Source organism: Heteronotia binoei, chromosome 4 (assembly GCF_032191835.1).
Source record: "Heteronotia binoei isolate CCM8104 ecotype False Entrance Well chromosome 4, APGP_CSIRO_Hbin_v1, whole genome shotgun sequence".
In the NCBI taxonomy this organism is placed as follows: domain Eukaryota; kingdom Metazoa; phylum Chordata; class Lepidosauria; order Squamata; family Gekkonidae; genus Heteronotia; species Heteronotia binoei.
Genome location: NC_083226.1, coordinates 49,285,945 through 49,303,697, shown reverse-complemented (window position 1 = coordinate 49,303,697; position 17,753 = coordinate 49,285,945). Strand labels below are relative to the sequence as shown.

At 41.2% G+C, this 17,753-nt stretch overlaps 1 protein-coding gene across 6 annotated transcripts in view; it reads left to right on the top strand.

The window, feature by feature from the left end:
* Positions 1-17,753, top strand: part of DENND4C (DENN domain containing 4C) — a 90,607-nt gene that overhangs the window by 27,297 nt on the left and 45,557 nt on the right. For 5 of the 6 annotated variants that reach the window (XM_060237232.1, XM_060237233.1, XM_060237231.1 and 2 more), the window contains exons 3-9: positions 243-495; positions 1,609-1,678; positions 4,884-5,053; positions 8,378-8,619; positions 14,802-14,868; positions 16,025-16,083; positions 16,397-16,541. In XM_060237232.1, coding sequence (XP_060093215.1) covers positions 243-495; positions 1,609-1,678; positions 4,884-5,053; positions 8,378-8,619; positions 14,802-14,868; positions 16,025-16,083; positions 16,397-16,541 — 1,006 coding nt within the window. Of the gene's footprint in view, positions 1-242; positions 496-1,608; positions 1,679-4,883; positions 5,054-8,377; positions 8,620-14,801; positions 14,869-16,024; positions 16,084-16,396; positions 16,542-17,753 lie in introns of those variants that run through there. The other variant, XM_060237234.1, reaches the window with a different exon arrangement.

The window sequence follows — 17,753 nt, the reverse complement described above, 5'->3', positions numbered from 1 at the left end:
TAGTATATGTCCACTCTCACAATGAAACAATTGCCCTGTTTGTTGGTAGCTTTGTAAACAAACTTGTTTTAAACTATAGGGATAAAAGTATCCAGTGTTTAGAATTCCTCATTTTGAGGATCTTTGTCCTTTACATGAAAGAGTTGCTTTTGAGTGAGGTTTGTTGTACCATTCATTGATTAATAGCATAATATTTTGTGTGTGAAATGTTCCTGTGTCCCACTTTTCCTTCCCACCTGCAGAGTTTTATATGAAGGGAAGGAGCGTTTAATGCCAGGCTGTGAAGTGATCCAGGCTACTCCCTATGGTCGCTGTGCTAATGTCAATAACAGTTCAGCCTCTTCTCAGCGAATCTTTATCACCTACCGGCGAGCTCCTCCTGTGCGACCCCAAAACTCCTTGGCTGTTACCGACATCTGTGTTATTGTAACCAGCAAAGGAGAAACTCCTCCTCATACTTTTTGCAAAGTTGATAAGAATTTGAATTGTGGCATGGTGAGAAGAATATGTTAATTTTAAAACATTGCCCTTTTCAGGGCTTATTACGGATGTTGAAAAATGTCAAAGATGTGTCTGTTGCACTCTTACCTAGCATACTTAATTCAGAGTACAGTTTGTGTCACTTTAGTTTCCACAACTCTGTTTTTTCCTTCCTCTGGTTCTGCTGCCAGGACCATATTGAAGAGAGCGCCAACTAATTCTCACAAAGAACTGGGAGTGGGGAGTGCTGAATTTTTGAGGCTGGACTGTGGTGTTGATCAAAAGCCACATTTCCTTCTTCATTATGGCTTATTTAAATGGAAATGAAAAGTCAACTTTTAAAAAAGACTTTCTTCCTTCGGTGTGGGCAGTATGTTGTTTAAAAATGTCTTCACGTTTTTGTTTTATATATGCTGGAAACAGACAGTCCTCAGCTCCACCTTCCACCTGCAGTCCAAAGTGCTGCTCTCCCCCCATGCTGTTCCCGCAAGATAGGAAGGAAGCGGAAAGTCAGGTCTGGAGCAGGAGGGGGAATGCATGCAGATCTGCCTCCCCTTCCATTAGTGGCAATTCCCTGCAGGATCCAACTCATAGAAGTGTTCTTCTCTCCCCCACCCCCCTGCCCAGTATAGTCCTCAATAAAATTGTCTCTTTTTGTGGCCCCAGATATCTGAATGAGGCTAGCGAACTGAAGTGGTAGGGAATATTCATGCCACTTCCCAAAAAGTATATGTGTGGAGAGCATGTGCTTCCAAAGGTGAGAATGTATCTAGGTTATTATCATTACAAGACCTCAGGTTCACCTCTCTTGTGGTATAGCCATTGTGCAGAATCAAATTGGTTTGCCTTTGTGATACCCACAGTTTTTCCATATTCTTATCTCTTAAGGGCTTGAGCATCACATGGTGACATGCATGTGTAAATAAGTCATTAAAGGACAAGCAGTGGTTTTTTCAGTTAAATTATTTCACTGATTCTCTGATAAGTAACTAGCTTGCATGTGTAAACCAGATATTTGGAACATTAGATGGTTTTAGCAGTAGAAGGTTAAAAAAATATAAGGAGTTATTGTGTAGTGTTCAGTATGTGTTCTCCAATTATGATATGACTTAATTTGTGTCTTTACAGTGGGGCTCCAGTGTATACCTTTGTTATAAGAAGTCTGTTCCAGCTTCTAACTCAATTGCATATAAAGCTGGTAAGGGATTTAATTTTCATAAACTGAAACTATATTAGCAGATGTTTCAGCTTATTTTAAGTCATTTTACAATGTATTAAATCTGTCTCTTAAGCAAATGAATTGGCATTATTTCGTATCAAAGACCACTTATCATTCCACCCTGGATCCATCCATAGTTTTATTAAACAAAAGCTTATCTATATATGTAAGTCAAAATGAGCTTTGCAGCATTAGAAATCCAAGGCTCATTATATCATGGCAGAAGCCTATTGGCATGTGCACAGCATTATGAAGGCGAAACCAAGAAAGTCAGTCTGGGTTTACTGTCCCAAAGATTTTATTTATTTTATTTACGTTATATTTATATGCCGCCCATTCTATACAGACTCAAGGCTGCTAACAGCATAAAATAGACTGTAAACAAAAGCAATATTAAAACAATAAAGAGATCTGTTGACAATGGATTGAAGTGGATCACATAACGCCATCCGGCAAGCTTTTATTAGCCAAGATGGGCATGGATCCAAAACGCAAGTTGTAGGGCGCACAGAAATGAGAATCCTGTCAACTTCCTCCAGGCTGAGTGGGTCAAAGTGATTCAGAAATGGACCTGAAGACATGCTCGGAGCCTCAAGTTCATTTACTGTTTCAAGTGTGGTGGGGAGGTTGTGACGGAGTGATGAGACCTTATCTGTGAAAAAACTTGCAAAAGCCTTGCAGCCGATTTCCAGTTGCCTAGCATTTGATCTGCCTTGCGGTAGGGCAGTCAAGGACTGAATTGTACTAAATAATTGGGCTGAGTGTGAGGTCGCAGACGCAATCTGGGCCACAAAGTTAAGCTTTCTTTCTGGTGTTGATGGCAGGGCACTGGCTGGTGCGTTAGGCGTTTGGTACACCAGCCAGCTAACCAAACTCTCCCCAACATCCCACGCTAGACCTGTACACTCAGTGCTGTTAATCTCTGGGGCCGGGAGCACCTGTATGAAGAGCACCACTCCTCCCCCCGCCCGCTAGTCCGTGCATGGTGGTGGACCGAGAACCCGGGGGGAGCTACTTGAGGGAGAGCTGCTGTCTCCCCGTCTTGCACCCAGGTCTCAGTCACGCAGGCCAGGTCCATTTTCTGCGCAAGCAGGTAGTCTCATAGGACTGCAGTCTTATTATTTATGGACCTGGCATTGCACAGCATCAAGGACAGAGAGGAGTACTTCTGCTTGGCCCCATACCTGCCATCGTTGGGATGGGCTGGAAGGAGAGCGAGCCCTCCTGTGTCTCAGCCTCCTTCCTTTCCCATTATGGCTGTTCCCATGGCTATACTTGCCCCTCCCCAGGAGCACTGGTATCAAGATGCTAATGATACCAACATAAAGTGAGGGCCTCTGCTGCTGATCCATATGCTTAAAGAGACCACCTGGCAAATTGGTGTATGTGTGGAACTGGATAGGTGTTGAGATATGGGAACAAACTATGGAGTTCTGTTTGAGGCATAGCATGTGATTGGAAGTGACAATATAGACAGAAAGTCATGTAAGTTGATCTGGTGGACTGATTAGAAAGCACAACGTATGCAGTGGTGAGTTCCTTACCTGGGTAAATATAGGGAGGGAAGTAAACAGTTTTGAAGGTAGCCTTGGAGAAAGGGAAATAAGTTGTGGCTCAGTGGCTATCTGCTTTGAATGCTGAAGGTCCTAAGTTCAGTCCTTGGCATCTCTATAAAATGGAACTTGCTGTAGGTGATGTAAAAGGCTTGGACTTGAGACACTGGAGAGCTGCCATCAGTCAGAGTACAGAGTACTGACCTTGATAAGCCAGTGGTCTGACGTACTAAAAGACTTCATGTGTTTATGTGAGAAAACCTTGGAAATCTATATACCAGGGGTGGCCAACGGTAGCTCTCCAAATGTTTTTTGCATACAACTCCCGGCAGCCCCAGTTTGGTACACCAGGCCAATGGCTGAGGCTGATGGAACTTGTAGGCAAAAAACATCTGGAGAGCTACCGTTGGCCACCCCTGCATACTATCTAAATATACTGAGTGTATGAAGTAGCTGGGCAAGTATGGTGCATGTGTTAATGTTTAGTTTTGCTAAAGAAAGAGTTGATAGAAGACCTCCTTGATTCATTTATTATATTTATAGCCCACCCTCCCCTGTATAAGAGCACTCAGAGCAGATAACATTCATTAAAAAATCCATAGAGTTAAAATTTAAAAACAATTCTACAATACAACAGCAATTAGTAGATGGTGTATAAAGGAGCACAACCTGGTACTCTTCATCCCGGGAGGTAAAATAAGTATCCTCAAATCAGTTGGTATGAAGGAAAAGGGGGAAGAGTAGGGAAAAGAAGAAGACCATAGATTTATACCCCACCCTTCTCTCTGAATCAGAGTCTCAGAGCGGCTTGCAATCTCCTTTATCTTCTCCCCCCCACAACAGTCACCCTGTGAGGTGGGTGGGGCTGGGAGCGCTCTCACAAAAGCTGCCCTTCCAAGGACAACTCTTGCGAGAGCTATGGCTGACCCAAGGCCATTCCAGGAGCTGCAAATGGAGCAGTGGAGAATCAAATGCGGTTCTAAATCACAAAATTAGAAGGGCCATACAGACTACCTAGTCCAGCCCCCTTCTCAATGCAGGATCAACCTAGAGCATCCCTGACAAAAGGGAGATTATACTGAATCATGGAAGACAGATCCATCAGTAGTAGCTATGATGACTAAAGGGAACCTCCACAAACAAATCTAGTAAACACCAAAATGCCAGTGATAAGAGGCAATATGATGAGATGGCTTTGGCCTCTGTGCCCTGTCTGTTGGGTCTCCAAGGCACCTGTGTGAAATAGGTTGTTTGATTAGGTTGATCAGTGTTCTGATCCAGCAGAGCACCTCTTATGTTACTAGCTGCAAGTGTTCACTTTCTTCTTTGGAACTATATTTGTAAAATATAGTTTTAAACATCTTAGACAAATATTACCTGAAACTTTATCACTTAAAGCCCTATTTTAATTTAGAAGTCTATAATGTGAAGCCTTTTGAGCTACTGTAAAAGCAAATTTTAAATTTGGTTTTGCGAAAGTGCTTCAGATCTTGTTACCTAGGATGGATTTATGAGATTTACCTCCTGGTGCTACACAGTTCTCTGTCCAGGATTGTGTGTTTTTTATTTTATTTTTTTATTTATTGCAAACTCTGTTTTTGTAAAGGATGGATTTTTTTTCTTTTAAAAAGGCTTAATATTCAGATATCCAGAAGATGATTATGAGTCATTCCCTTTGTCAGAATCTGTACCTCTGTTCTGTCTTCCAATGGGAGCTACTATTGAATGTTGGGACCCTCAAACCAAATATCCACTACCTGTATTCTCGACGTTTGTTCTTACTGCTTCATCTGCTGAAAAGGTACATTTGAGCTACACAGCATTCTATTTTAGTATGTTGTATCTTATATAACTACAGACTGCCTATTGCAGAAATATTATTTTGCAGTTATATTGACCTGTTGGGTTTTAGCACTGTGAATTACGTTGTTGTAACATACACCAGAATATGTTTGATGTAGTCAGTTCAGTTCATACCAATTCACTCAGTAGCTTGGGAACCCCCTGTGGCTCTTTCACTTGCTGTATGTGGCTATTCTGAACACCATTCCCCATTTCCCCACCTTGAAATCGCTGCTACAGGGATGAGGGGACAGATAAGCTGTGAGCTGCTGTGAGCCTTGTGCCAGGGATGAAAGTAAAGGGCCCTTCTTCTCTAGCAATCCCATCCCCCACCCTTTTCCGCAGCCTTCAGGCTCTTAGTGCAGGACCAGCACTAAGGCAGCAGGCAGGAGATCAAGCTGGCCACAGAAAAGAGAGAGTAAAACTACCACCACTGTGGAAAGCTACTCAGGAAAAGAGTAAGTTGGCTACAGTGGAAGGAGGTGGTGGTTGTTTTAGTCCCCTTTCTCCCTGGCCAGTTTCCTTTCTTCTGGACACCTGGGCAGTCTCACTCTCTCCTTTGAGCTGAAGGAAGAGTGAAAAGAAACAAAGGCACAATAAAAGATTGTAGAGCCTTTTTATGAAGAGAGGGTACGCAGTGTTGGTGGGTGCCTCAAAAGGCCAGTGAGAAGCCTGAATACTTTTTTCTTCTCCCTTTGCTTTCTTGCTTTTTTCCTGGCACAAGACAGGGCTTTGGAGCAGAGGTCCGTCAGTGGTGATTAGTGGCTATTAGCCACAAGGTATAGAGGGAACACTGAAGTCTGGAGCAGGGATGTTCTGTATTCTTGGTGCTTGAGGGGCAATACCAGGAGGGCTTCTGAAGTTCTTGCCCCATTGGTGGACCTCCTGGTGTTATCTGATTTTTGGCCACTGTATGAAGATTTGAATTTATATCCCACCCTATACTCTGAATCTCAGAGTCTCAGAGCGGTCACAATCTCCTCTACCTTCCCCCCCCCCCCCCCACAACAAACACCCTGTGAGGTAGATGGGGCTGAGAGTGCTTTTACAGCAGCTGCCCTTTCAAGGACAGCTTCTATGAAAGCTATGGCTGACCCAAGGCCATCTCAGCAGGTGCAAGTGGAGGAGTGGGGAATCAAACCCGGTTCTCCCAGATAAGAGTCCGCGCACTTAACCACTACACCAAACTGGCTCTCAAATGGCAGAGTGTTGGATTTGATGGGACAGTGGCCTGATCCAACATGGACTTCTCTTATGTTCTTATATAACTTGAGCTGCAGGCCTCATGCCTGGGAGAGAGAAGACAGGGAAATGAGTGCATATGCACTCCCCATTGGCTTTCCACTGCAGGGGCCTGCTCTGAGATAGCCTAGCTCTGAGCTTCTCTTCAGAACACTCTTGGCTTGACCAGAACAGGTTCTGCAGTGGGAAGACTGAGTGCCCTTTCATCTTCTCCTTGTTCTCTCTCCAGCATGAGACAGAATAGGATCCTGCAGCTGCTGGCCAGATTCAAGCAAGCAGACTTTCAGAAACAGGCACTTTGTCCATTCTTTCTCTGCAGAGCCCACTGAGCACTATTGCTGTGAACCTCAGATGTCTTCTAATGAATGAGGTGGCTAAATGGGGCATATCTCCAATGATTACTAACCCATGAAATGAAGCTCCCTACAAGTAGAAACTTAGCATGGAGGAAAGTTCTGGCGATTCCATGTCTTGCAATGCTAGAGCTCAACATGAAGGGAACTATTAGCATAGGGAAGCACTCTTTTAAACATCCAACTTTATAAAAGGGGTGTGGAGTGCTTGAAAAGTTTGTGCAATATTTTGTGTCATAAGCCCTTTCCCTCACTTCTGATACACAAAATCTGGCTATAACTACTCTAAAGGTTAGAGTTATACAGAGAGGCATGTAGGGTGTACAGTAGTCATGTAGCTCTTTTGATGGTACTTGTGAATGTGGCTATGTGTGAACTGCAAAGTCAGTACCACTGGTTCAAGTGTTGTTATGCTTTTGCAGCTGTTCTGAAAAGAAACTTTAGATCAACTAAATGTATTCTGTAGACCACTACATTCTAGTCTAAATGAGAAAAAGCTATGTAAGCTGGAAGATATATGTGGTCTGACTTTAGTAAACCTCTCAGAACCTAAAAAAAAAGTTTGGAACAGGCACTGAGACTGTTCTCCATGCCTTCAGCATTCAGACTTGGTGTATGGCTGATATCAGATGTTAGGACTCAAGCTGTGTCTTTGTAAGATCTAGAATTGCTGGTTTGTGGAACTCATCTAGGCCATGAAACTTAATACTAACAAATCAGACATGTTACAGGTGGGGGTAGGTCTGACCTGGGAAATGGGTTATCCCTTGTTTTGATGGGGTTGCATTCCCCCTAAAGGATCAAGTTCATAGCTTGGGAGTGTTCTTGGACCCAGACTTCCTGCTTGCAATGGTGGCCAGGGTGTCTTTCAGCAGCTTTAGCTGCTGAGCCAGCTGCAATCCTTCAGGGACAAAAAATATCTTGCGACTATGATGTATGGCCTGGAAAGGTCTAGATTAAATTACTGCAATGTGTTCTTCATGGAGCTGCCCTTGAAGGATGTCTGGAAGCTACATTTGGTACACAGCAGGTCTGGTTGACTGGGGTGGGCCATGGGAACCACATTACTTCAGTCTTGTTCCACCTACTCTGGCTTCAGGTGCTGGGCCAACATATCTTAAGGACCTCTTTCCTCCATGCAAACTTACCTGCTCACTCTGGTCATTCTTGGATGCCCGCTTGAGTTGCCCCACCACCTGAGGCTAGTTGGTGGCAACCCAAGAAAGAGCCTTCTCTGTCATAGCATCAAAATTTTGAAAACTCCCTCTCTGAGGAGTTTTGCCAGTCTCCCTCTATCAGCATCATTTGCCAGCAGGTGAAGACGTTTTGTTCTGTCTGGAATATCCTAATAATAGTTATTGACCCTCCTCCTAGCAATGTTTATGTGCTTTTAATTTAATTTTATATTTTTATATTTTAACTGTGTTTTAATTGTTCAAATGTTCTAATGTTTTTGTATTTGCTGCCTTGTGGCCTCAGATTGAGTGGAAAGGTAGCAGTAGAATGTTTTAAAGCAATCTCTTCTGAGCAGTCTTGCTGTGAACGGGGGAAAAATAGAGATACAAGAGGGCTAAGGAAAACTTGATGAGTCTGCTGTTGTCCCTGCTCTCCTTCTCCTCCCCCCCCCCTTGAGATAAGTACTTTTGTGCCTCTACCACCATTCACGTCTTTCTCCCCCATTATGCTAGGTGTATGGTGCTGCTATCCAGTTTTATGAGCCTTATTCACAAGAGCTGCTAACAGAGAAGCAGCACATGCAGTTGGGCCTCTTGACTGCTGTAGAAAGAAAAGTGGTTACCTCCAAGTCCATAAATTCCAACAAGTGCATCTGCCTACTGTCACACTGGCCTTTCTTTGAGGCCTTCAGAAAATTCCTTATGTTCATCTACAAGCTGTCTGTGTCTGGACCTCATCCTCTTCCCATTGAAAAGTAAGTGAGAGTTTTCCCAAGCAGCATCTTGTTTTTTGTAGTTGTGGCTCCAAAAGTGAGCAATTATGGTAATGTATTCTTTTTTTGCTTATTTTTTACCATGTGTGGTACGTGCCATGAATTGTTGTTGGAAAAAGTATCTGGCTTTTGTTCTGCTTGTGATCTGATGGATTTATGGCACCTGAGTGATTCATTTTGCTTCTCAGCTTTTGTGCACTTATTTATTGACACTCGTACAATAAAAGCAAGCTGTTTAACAAATCTGCATATGGGATAGCATGGGCTGGGGTCCCAAAGCAAAAGCAGCGGAATTTGTAGGAGGGTTCATTATGCACTTTTTCTTCTGTGTCCCCCTGTACTTTTGGCCTCAGATTATGAAAGGAGCCAATCTAGTTGTTTTCCGGCTTTGTGCATTTTGCTGCTTTTCTGCTTGAAGGACAGACAGGAGGATGCTGCTTCTGGAGTAGCCAGTCTACCTAGATGAGGTTGCCATCACCATAGCAATAGCAGTGCCACTGCACATTCTCTGGACTGAAAACACTATCCTTCTAGTTGCCATCTTCCTTTTGCTTTCTGCCCTCAAGTGTGTATGAACTAACTGAAAATGTGAGTAGGAAATATAGAAGAACCATCTGCTTCAGCACCTGCAATGAATCGTTCCCCTTTTCATGCCAATATGTATTCAGCTTCCCTTCCTCTTACTGTCCATAATTTAGCTCCTTTAAGATATTGAGAAAATTAATAGAGAGGCATGGCATTTAAAACGAATGTAAGCTTCACAGGGCAGTTTTAAGCATTAAGTGTTATCTTGTATGGACAGGAGCTAATATTTACTTTATGTGGCTCCTATAGGACTAAAGCTTTGGAGATACAGTGTTTTGATAAATACTTGAGTGGATTTCATCATTGTCCCTCCCCCCCCCCCCCCCATCATTTATAGCCTGCCTTTCTCACTGAGACTCAAGATGGATTACAAAATATGAAAATCAATTCAATTAGACAGCGAAGAACTTCAGTAAACAATACAGTACCAATAGAAATACAAAACTGGAAAACAATGCAAACAAAATTGTCTAAGTCATGACATACCATCATGAAGAAAGGGGCTTACAAAGGTAGAGGACATTGCAGTAAACAAGATAGGTGATACAAAAAATTGGAGATGCTGGGAACTGAACCTGGGGACCGTTTTATTTTTTATTTTATTCAATTTATATCCCTCCCCTGTGAAGGCAGGCTCAGGGCGGCTTACACACTCATGTAAATACATGGAACATAAAATCAGATTAAGATATAAAAACCAAACCATTTCAAGTGCTATAATAATCTTTTGAGTTTTCCTATTCTGTTTTCCAGCTGGGTGTTCTATAGAAAGACCGATCTTAAGTTCATGTTCAAGGTGGTCTAGTTGTTTCAGAGTCTGTTGTAGCCTGTGATCTTAATTTACAAATGCCTGGTGGAAGCGCGCCATCTTACAGGCCCTGCGGAACTGTGTGAGCTCTTGCAGGACCCTAACCTCATTCAACCAGCTTGGGGCTACAACAGAAAAGTCTAGTTGTCATGAGCCTGGCGTCTTTAAGGCCATGGATTGAGAGCAGATTTTGTGACCCTGACTGAAGTGCTCTCCAGGGAACATGTGGGGAAAGGCGGTCCCTAAGGTGACTGGCCATATAGGACTTTAAAGGCGAGAACCAGCACCTTGAAATGAACTTTCTGCATGCCAAGCAGATGCTCTTATCACTGAGCTACAAACCCTCATAACATCCTTTATAGTAACGACTTCCTTTGCTATTGCATTGGACTTCCTTTGTAAAAATGCCCTCCTGAACATTTATGTTTTGCATATTCTGTGAAATGATACACTCGGGGGGCCTTCCTGGCCCCTGGTTGGGTTTCCTTTCATCTTAAAAGTCTTTCTTCTTCCACAGAAGTATACGTTAAACATTGTAGCGTATTGCTTAAAGAAAATATTGAAAACTAGATAACTGAATCATTCAAGTGGAAGAAGAGATGGGTTTTGGATAACAAATTCAGTTGTTAAAAGTAATGGGGAGGATCCAGCCAAAATAAAACATTTTCAGTCCCATTTACTTCAGTAGGAAAGGAAAACCTGCCTTACACTGAAATCCTAATAACACTTTCCTGGGAGCAAATTCTTTTTTCATATACTTGTTTAGGATATCACCCTTGGTGTCTTTCAGTTGAATTGAAGCATTTTTACTAGATTGTGCCACCTGTTCCAGACCCTTCCCACAAAGTCTTTTACTTTGAGTAACTGGGAGGTTAATCATAATCTGCATTTTGACTGCTATTGCAAGTTTAAAATACTTTGAAATAACATTTTGAAACCCAAATTTAGGTATCTGACTGAACCCCTTTTGAGAGCCCCTGACTGAGTACAGAAGGAAAACAGTCATGCCATTAGTTTCTTTCTGTTACAGTTCATCAGGAGCTCAGTGATGCAGAATCTAGAAAGCATTGGGTTAGAAGCTATACATAAAGAGAGAGAGAGAGAGCTGGATGTATGAATGGCGCTGCACTGGTTCACTTGTATTGGTATACTGTTGATACCAAAAATAAGAGAAGAGACCTTCAGAATTCCTGAAGTACACATATAAAGAGTTTTTCATACATGCAGAGTTATATGTCAACCGAGGTGCTTTAACTTGTTAAGTCAAGTCAGCCTTTATTGGCATAAAAATAACAGTACAAATTAATATAGTTTAAAACAGGATAGAAACACAACTTTCATGTACACTTGTATGAACAGAAGTTATTTCTGTGATATCCTTTAGTGTTTTTAACTTGTTTATGGCATCTAAATAAGTGGATGTTACCTTTCCCTTGCAACTTCAAGAAGTTAAAGGATAGGTATTAAATGTGCATGTATAAACAGGCCACCAAATTTGTCAGGCATGGTTACTTATGATTTCACTTCCAACAAATATATGCATTCATTCTGGCATTTTGAGAATTTATAGGCTTTAAATTGACAAGCCTGCCAGCTCTGGGTCAAGAAATTTTTTTTTTTGAGGGGAGCCTGGGGAGAGGCGTGGCCTTAGCAAGGTATAATGCCATAGAGTCCACCCTCCAAAGCATCCATTGTATCCAGAGCAACTGATCTCTGTAACCTGGAGACTCACTGTAATTCCAGGGGATCTCCAGCTATCACTTGGAGACTTGCAACCTTCTGTATGGCACATGGAATGACTTTTGTTAAACTTTTAAAATGCTGAGTCAGAGAGGGAGGATAAGAGGTTCGATTTTAAGCTAGAAATGTATTTGCAAAGTGAATTGTATGCTAGCAGAGTACTTTAGTTAAAGGTGGTTTAGTAATGTAGGTTTACTCAGGAAGGGTACGAAAAGCCAAGAATACATATAGTGACCTCTCAGGAGCCAAGATAAAGAGAAGATGCTGCCAGTTTTGGCATTGCCAAATATTTCTGCCCTGGCAGTATTTACAAAACTAAATATTTGTGAAGGATTTGAGATGAAAGAAAACCATACGCTAATCTGATTATATCATGTCTAATCTGTTCTTTGCCTTTGCATACGTTAGCTGTGGAAATGGGAAGTCAGCTCCATACACACATGTAAGGTATTCAGGTTTAAACTAGGATGTAGAAAATGGGATAACAACTTTAAAATACTCTTGGAATCAGGGGTCTGAAAGACAATTAAATTTATTTCCCCTTCTTCGGAGACCATAGACAATTACTAACATACACATTTAAACAGCTTTTAACATCTGTAAATAATATTTAGCCAACCCTACTTTTTCACTCCAGTTTTTCAAAAGATTTGTTATTGTTTTGACTGCTGTTATATTGACAGCGTATTGTACAAGTAGTGGGAAATTCCCAGAGGCAGGATGTGGGAAAGTGTGTGTCTGTGTTTATAACATTATGCAGAGTTCTTACCAAAATCTTGCATTCACTTGTATGTGAATGTAACAGTATTACTATCCTGACAATCAAAAGGCTGAAGCATTTTTGGACAGTATTACCTAGTATGTTTTTAGTAGTTTTGTGCTTTTTACAATGCCTCCCCCTTTTATGTAATACTCTACAATCATCTTCACTATGTAGAAGTTAGCAGGCAATATATTCAGGTCATGCTGTCTTCTGAGTAGGTAGAGAAAGAAAATATGAATTGTGATACTGTAGGGTTTTTTTAAAAAAATGTGGCACCAGGCAGGAAGAGGCAAATTGCTAGCTAGCAGCTAATTCTTCACCATCATGTCATGGTGTTAGAAAAATAACCATGATTATTTCAAAATAGAGCAAAAAAATCTACAAGAACTAAACGCTGTAAACCTATGTGACTCTATTTAACTGAGCACACTGTTTCAGTATTTGTTTAGAAGAGGTTGTTCAGCATTTTGAAAAGTTGTTATAGCTGATAGGTTGTTAGATCTCATCTCTCTGCTCTGTTTCCCTGATTAAATATAACCAGGTAGAACCCTTTTCTTCATGAGGTTCTTTACATGTATGTTTTTCATAGTTTTGTTGGCCCCTTTCTTTTTTGCCATCATTGGAGACTTTTGGTATTCCCCCACTTCCTCTACTGTCAGTTTTGAGAAGCAGCTGAGTCTTACTCACTTGCTTTCCAGGACAAGAACAGTCTTTCTATTCTGACAACGATGAAGATCCTGTGAATTTAGGGGAAGGTATTTGTGGGTTTCCTGCATTGTGCAGGGGGTTGGACTAGATGACCGTGGAGGTCCCTTCTAACTCTGTGATTCTATGATTCTTGCTCAGAAACACAAATTGTCGGCGTGCTGAGCAATTCTTGGAATATGTGCTAAAGGAAGAAGTGAAGAGATTGGATTTATACCGGCCCTTCACTCATAGTGGCTTACAATCTACTTTTCCTTCCCCTCCCACAACAGCTACCCTGTGAGGTAGGTGGGGCTGAGAGAGCTCTTTTGAGAACATCAGCAGCTGCATGTGTGGAGTGGGGAAACAAACCCAGTTCTCCCATAGAAGAGTTTGTTCTCTTAACCACTACACCAAACTGGTTCTTGGAGAAGACACATGATAATGCAGGACTTCCTTCTAAAAATGCCTTAATTAAATTCAGAATTTGGAAACTTCAGTTGGTGCAGAACACTGCAGCTCTGCTGTTATTGGGAACTAGATGGAGCATACGTAATACTCCCATTTGACAGTCACTCCACTGGCTACCGATCCATTACCAGACTCAAGTTAAGGTATTGGCCATCACCTTGTCCTTCATGTCCTTGGACTATCATTTGTGTAAGCAGTCTCTCCCCCCCATGCACTGTCACAACAACTTAGTACATCTGAATAAGATATTCTGCAGGTGCCGAACTGCAAAGGGGCAAAACCAAGAACTGCCCATACACATGCCTTCTCCGTTGTGGCCCCCACCTTATGGAATGTCCTGCCTGGGGAGGTCAGGAAGGCTCCCACTCTCTTGGCTTTTTGCAAGCTATGCAAAACTGAATTATTCCAGAGAACTTTTCTATGCAGGCAATAGAGTTGCACTGGACTAAATGTTTCTCAACGTTACTTAAGATTAATATTTAGGGACTGTGGTCTATACTTCTGTGTTAGCTAACTGAAGCTGGGATAATCCTACTATGTAATTTTTGTTATCATAACACTTAGGCTCTGCTTCAGTTCTCTTTTAGGTTCCTGATTGGTTCTGCGACCCTAAGGCCATTGTATTGCTTATTGAATACTCCATCTTGTTGATTATATTGACTCACTCTGTGTAATCACCCTTGAGTCCAAGTGAGAAAGGTGGACTATAAATGATGTAAATAGAAATAATAAATACATATTCGACAACTGAAATAAAAGCGTTTTCATCTTGCAGCTGTCCAGATGTTAATGCCTGGTGCATTACATGTAATGTGAGTTGGACAGTTTGTATATATTGACAATGCTGTTCTCACCAAGTCTACTGAAGTTCAGCATCTTAAATATCTATCACTGGGAAAGCAAGTATGTTGATAGTTACAACACTTCCAAATCTAGAATGAACTGAAGTGTAAAACTTTTATTGTGACCATAATTTGTCTAATGCTATCATTGCAGGGTGTGTGGCACTTTTTGATGTGGTGTTTAAAAATACAAATGATCTAATAAGTGTTTAAATTTGTAGTTGCTAATTATGCAAATTATGCAATCAATTTTTTTAAAATGACTTTTCAGACACATATCCCACTTTATGCACAACATACCTTTTCCTTCTCCTCAAAGACCAAGAATCCTTGTACAGGTAAGTGGACTGTTCAGTACAACTTAATGAGATTGCCCTTTTCTTTGTGTAATACAGTTTTGTTTTTCAGTCATATCTACTGCTGCTTTTTTATTCTGTGCCATTACACATTTAAGGCATCACCATGGAAACTTGTAACAACGCTACGCCTCTTTTCTGTGTACCTGATGAAGTCGAATTTTCGGGGTGGGGAAAGGGTATGCCAGTGTTTGTCATTCAAGAGATATAGTAACTGAACTGTGAAGTAGGAATTCTGCAATTTAAATCTAAACTACAAAGGGCACTTACCATGTTTATGTTTATGGCCCGTTCTAAACTGGATGTTACCTATCGTTGGCCCAGTTCCATGTAAATTGTTACAGGAATGGAGGCTTCATATAGTGAATTTTATTCCATTAATAAACCATCTTGGAAATAATCTGGCCATTTCAAACAGTGCCCCTGTTTTTCCCCTTCCTTTTTTGCTGCAAGGCATCTCACTCGCTACAGCACTGAAGTGTTATTTTGGTCTAACACTATAGCGCTCAACTTAGAACCGTTTTTTAAAAAGACTGTACAGTTTATTCAAAAAATGGCTCAACTCCACTTTGCTAAACCAGACACAAGAGGCTTTGTATGAAAAAGTAAATAAAATTTGCTAGCAGCCAGTTACTAAAACGGTTGTGTCTGAAATGACACAAAAAATCCATTAGCAACTGGCTTCTAAAACAGATTACAAAGGTTGTTTGAAAGGGGCCACTGTCTCAGTCCTTTCTTTCCTCTCTCTGCTCTGCAGTATGGAGACAGCTGTGGTGACTTGCATTACCATAAACATTCTTGCACACTGTGGCCTGGATGGAAGGATATCCGTCTGGGCAGCACAGCTTCCTTGCCTCCCCCTGATTGCTTCTGAAAAGCTTCTTCAGAGGGACAGCCTCTTCCCCCAAGAACTGCCTCATTTTCATCCATGGAAATCCTCTGGTAGATCCAAACCTGTAAAAATGCAGCTGCTGCTAGTACTACTGCTGTTGCTGGCAGTGCTTGTGTGGTGTTCAACTCCTGGCTGTTTAATGAAAAAAATAATTGCAATAACAAATCTGGGGTTTAAGGGTCTAGTGTACAACAGAATCTTGACTGTCCTGGATGAAAACTAATGTTGGTGTTTACCATTTTGCAGCTTTCTGCGCACGATGCATTAATACTGTCTCAACCAGTTTCTACACCTTTACCACTCAGGTAATAGTAAATATTATAAATATGCTAAGGATGCCGTTGATTGAATATACTGTTAAGGCTTATCTCAGAGACCTGACCAGACTAAACGGAACTGATTGATCCATCCAGCTATATTTACTAGGCTGGACAGCTCTGCCTGCTTATATAATACAACTGTAACAGTGACAGCACAAGAAGATGCTTGCCCTACAATTCCTATAGAAAGGGATAAGCTGAGGTTGTGTGTGTTGATATCCAGTATGTTTGTGTTCTGTTTTGTTAAGTTATGTTTAATGGCCAGGGCAGTCCTCAGTCTTTTGCTTTCTCATTCTAGCGGTGCAAACTTCAGCACACTGCTGATGAATCTTGGACCAGAAAATTGTGCTACTCTGCTGCTGTTTGTGTTACTAGAGGGCAAGATCCTACTCCACTCTCTCCGGCCCGCTGTGCTGACTGGAGTAGCTGAAGCTGTGGTAGCCGTAAGTGTGCTGTGTTCTCTTTTAGCCTTTTAGCTTCTGCAGTCTCTGTAGTGTCCTGTACCTTTTCAGTAGGTGTTCTGCTTCTACCCTAAAATATTTTTCCTTTATTTTGGCTAAAAGTTTTGAATGGCAGGAACTGTAAACCTCTGCATGTAATCTGAACGACTTGTGTCCTTTGTCCTATTTTCAGTCTCTTCTTTTCTACTTAAAATTTTCATTGTGACAGTGCTCCATTCATTTCATAGTAAAAGGGATACTTCTGAGAGAAATAGGTAAAGAGCTAGGTCATAATAATTCTTACCCATCTGTGGGTACATGAAGCACTCTTGGAGAAACAACTTTGTCCAATTTTCCTGCCTTGAAAAGTAGGATTGACTATTACCTTGCCTTGTCAGGGATGTTACCTTGAAAGAGGTTTTGTTTGTTTGTTTGTTTGCTGTTAAGGAATTATTTTCTCTCTTAAGAAGAATAGCATAAGAGCGCATAGAGGCAACTGGTCCTTTTTTAACATCTGCAAAATTGGAGTATTGAAAACCTGGACAGTGAAAGTAATTGAAATGGTACATTTCAATTCTCAAATGTATTATGAGTCAAAAATACCCATAGTGTTCCATCCATTCTGTCAGTTCTAATGAGTTGTACTAGCACACAGACTCTTCCACAGATGCAAGATTCTCTTATGCAGATGTCAGTGGAAGGATCATTGTACTAAGGAAACTGATGACAAAGTTCAATCCTTGGTGCGGGTGTGTTAATGTCAACAGCAAATTTAAAAATAAGATCTTTTTATATGATAGACTATAAGCACATGCTAGTTATAAACAAAATCTTCAAACACTTGCATGATAACACTTTTATCTGATTTTCTGTACGTTGGGCACTCTTGAAGGAATTAATCTTTACATTGGTTCACTTCTCCCTGTGTAGGGCTGTGCAGTTTCACTTATGCTGCTAATGGAATCGGAGTCTGAACCTGACCTCTTCTGGCTTCCAAAATCTAGTTTACCATATCATAGTGCTGTTATAGGATAATCCTGTTTTTTAATTTAAACATTGAAATCCCACCTTTGCTTGGGCTTAGCATAACATATGAATCACAATTTAAAATGTAAAAATAAAACCCCATTGAACCTCTCTACCTATTGTCTAAAAATATAGCACAATCCGATTAAAAAAAAGTTTTACAAACAAACTTTAATAATAATAATAATA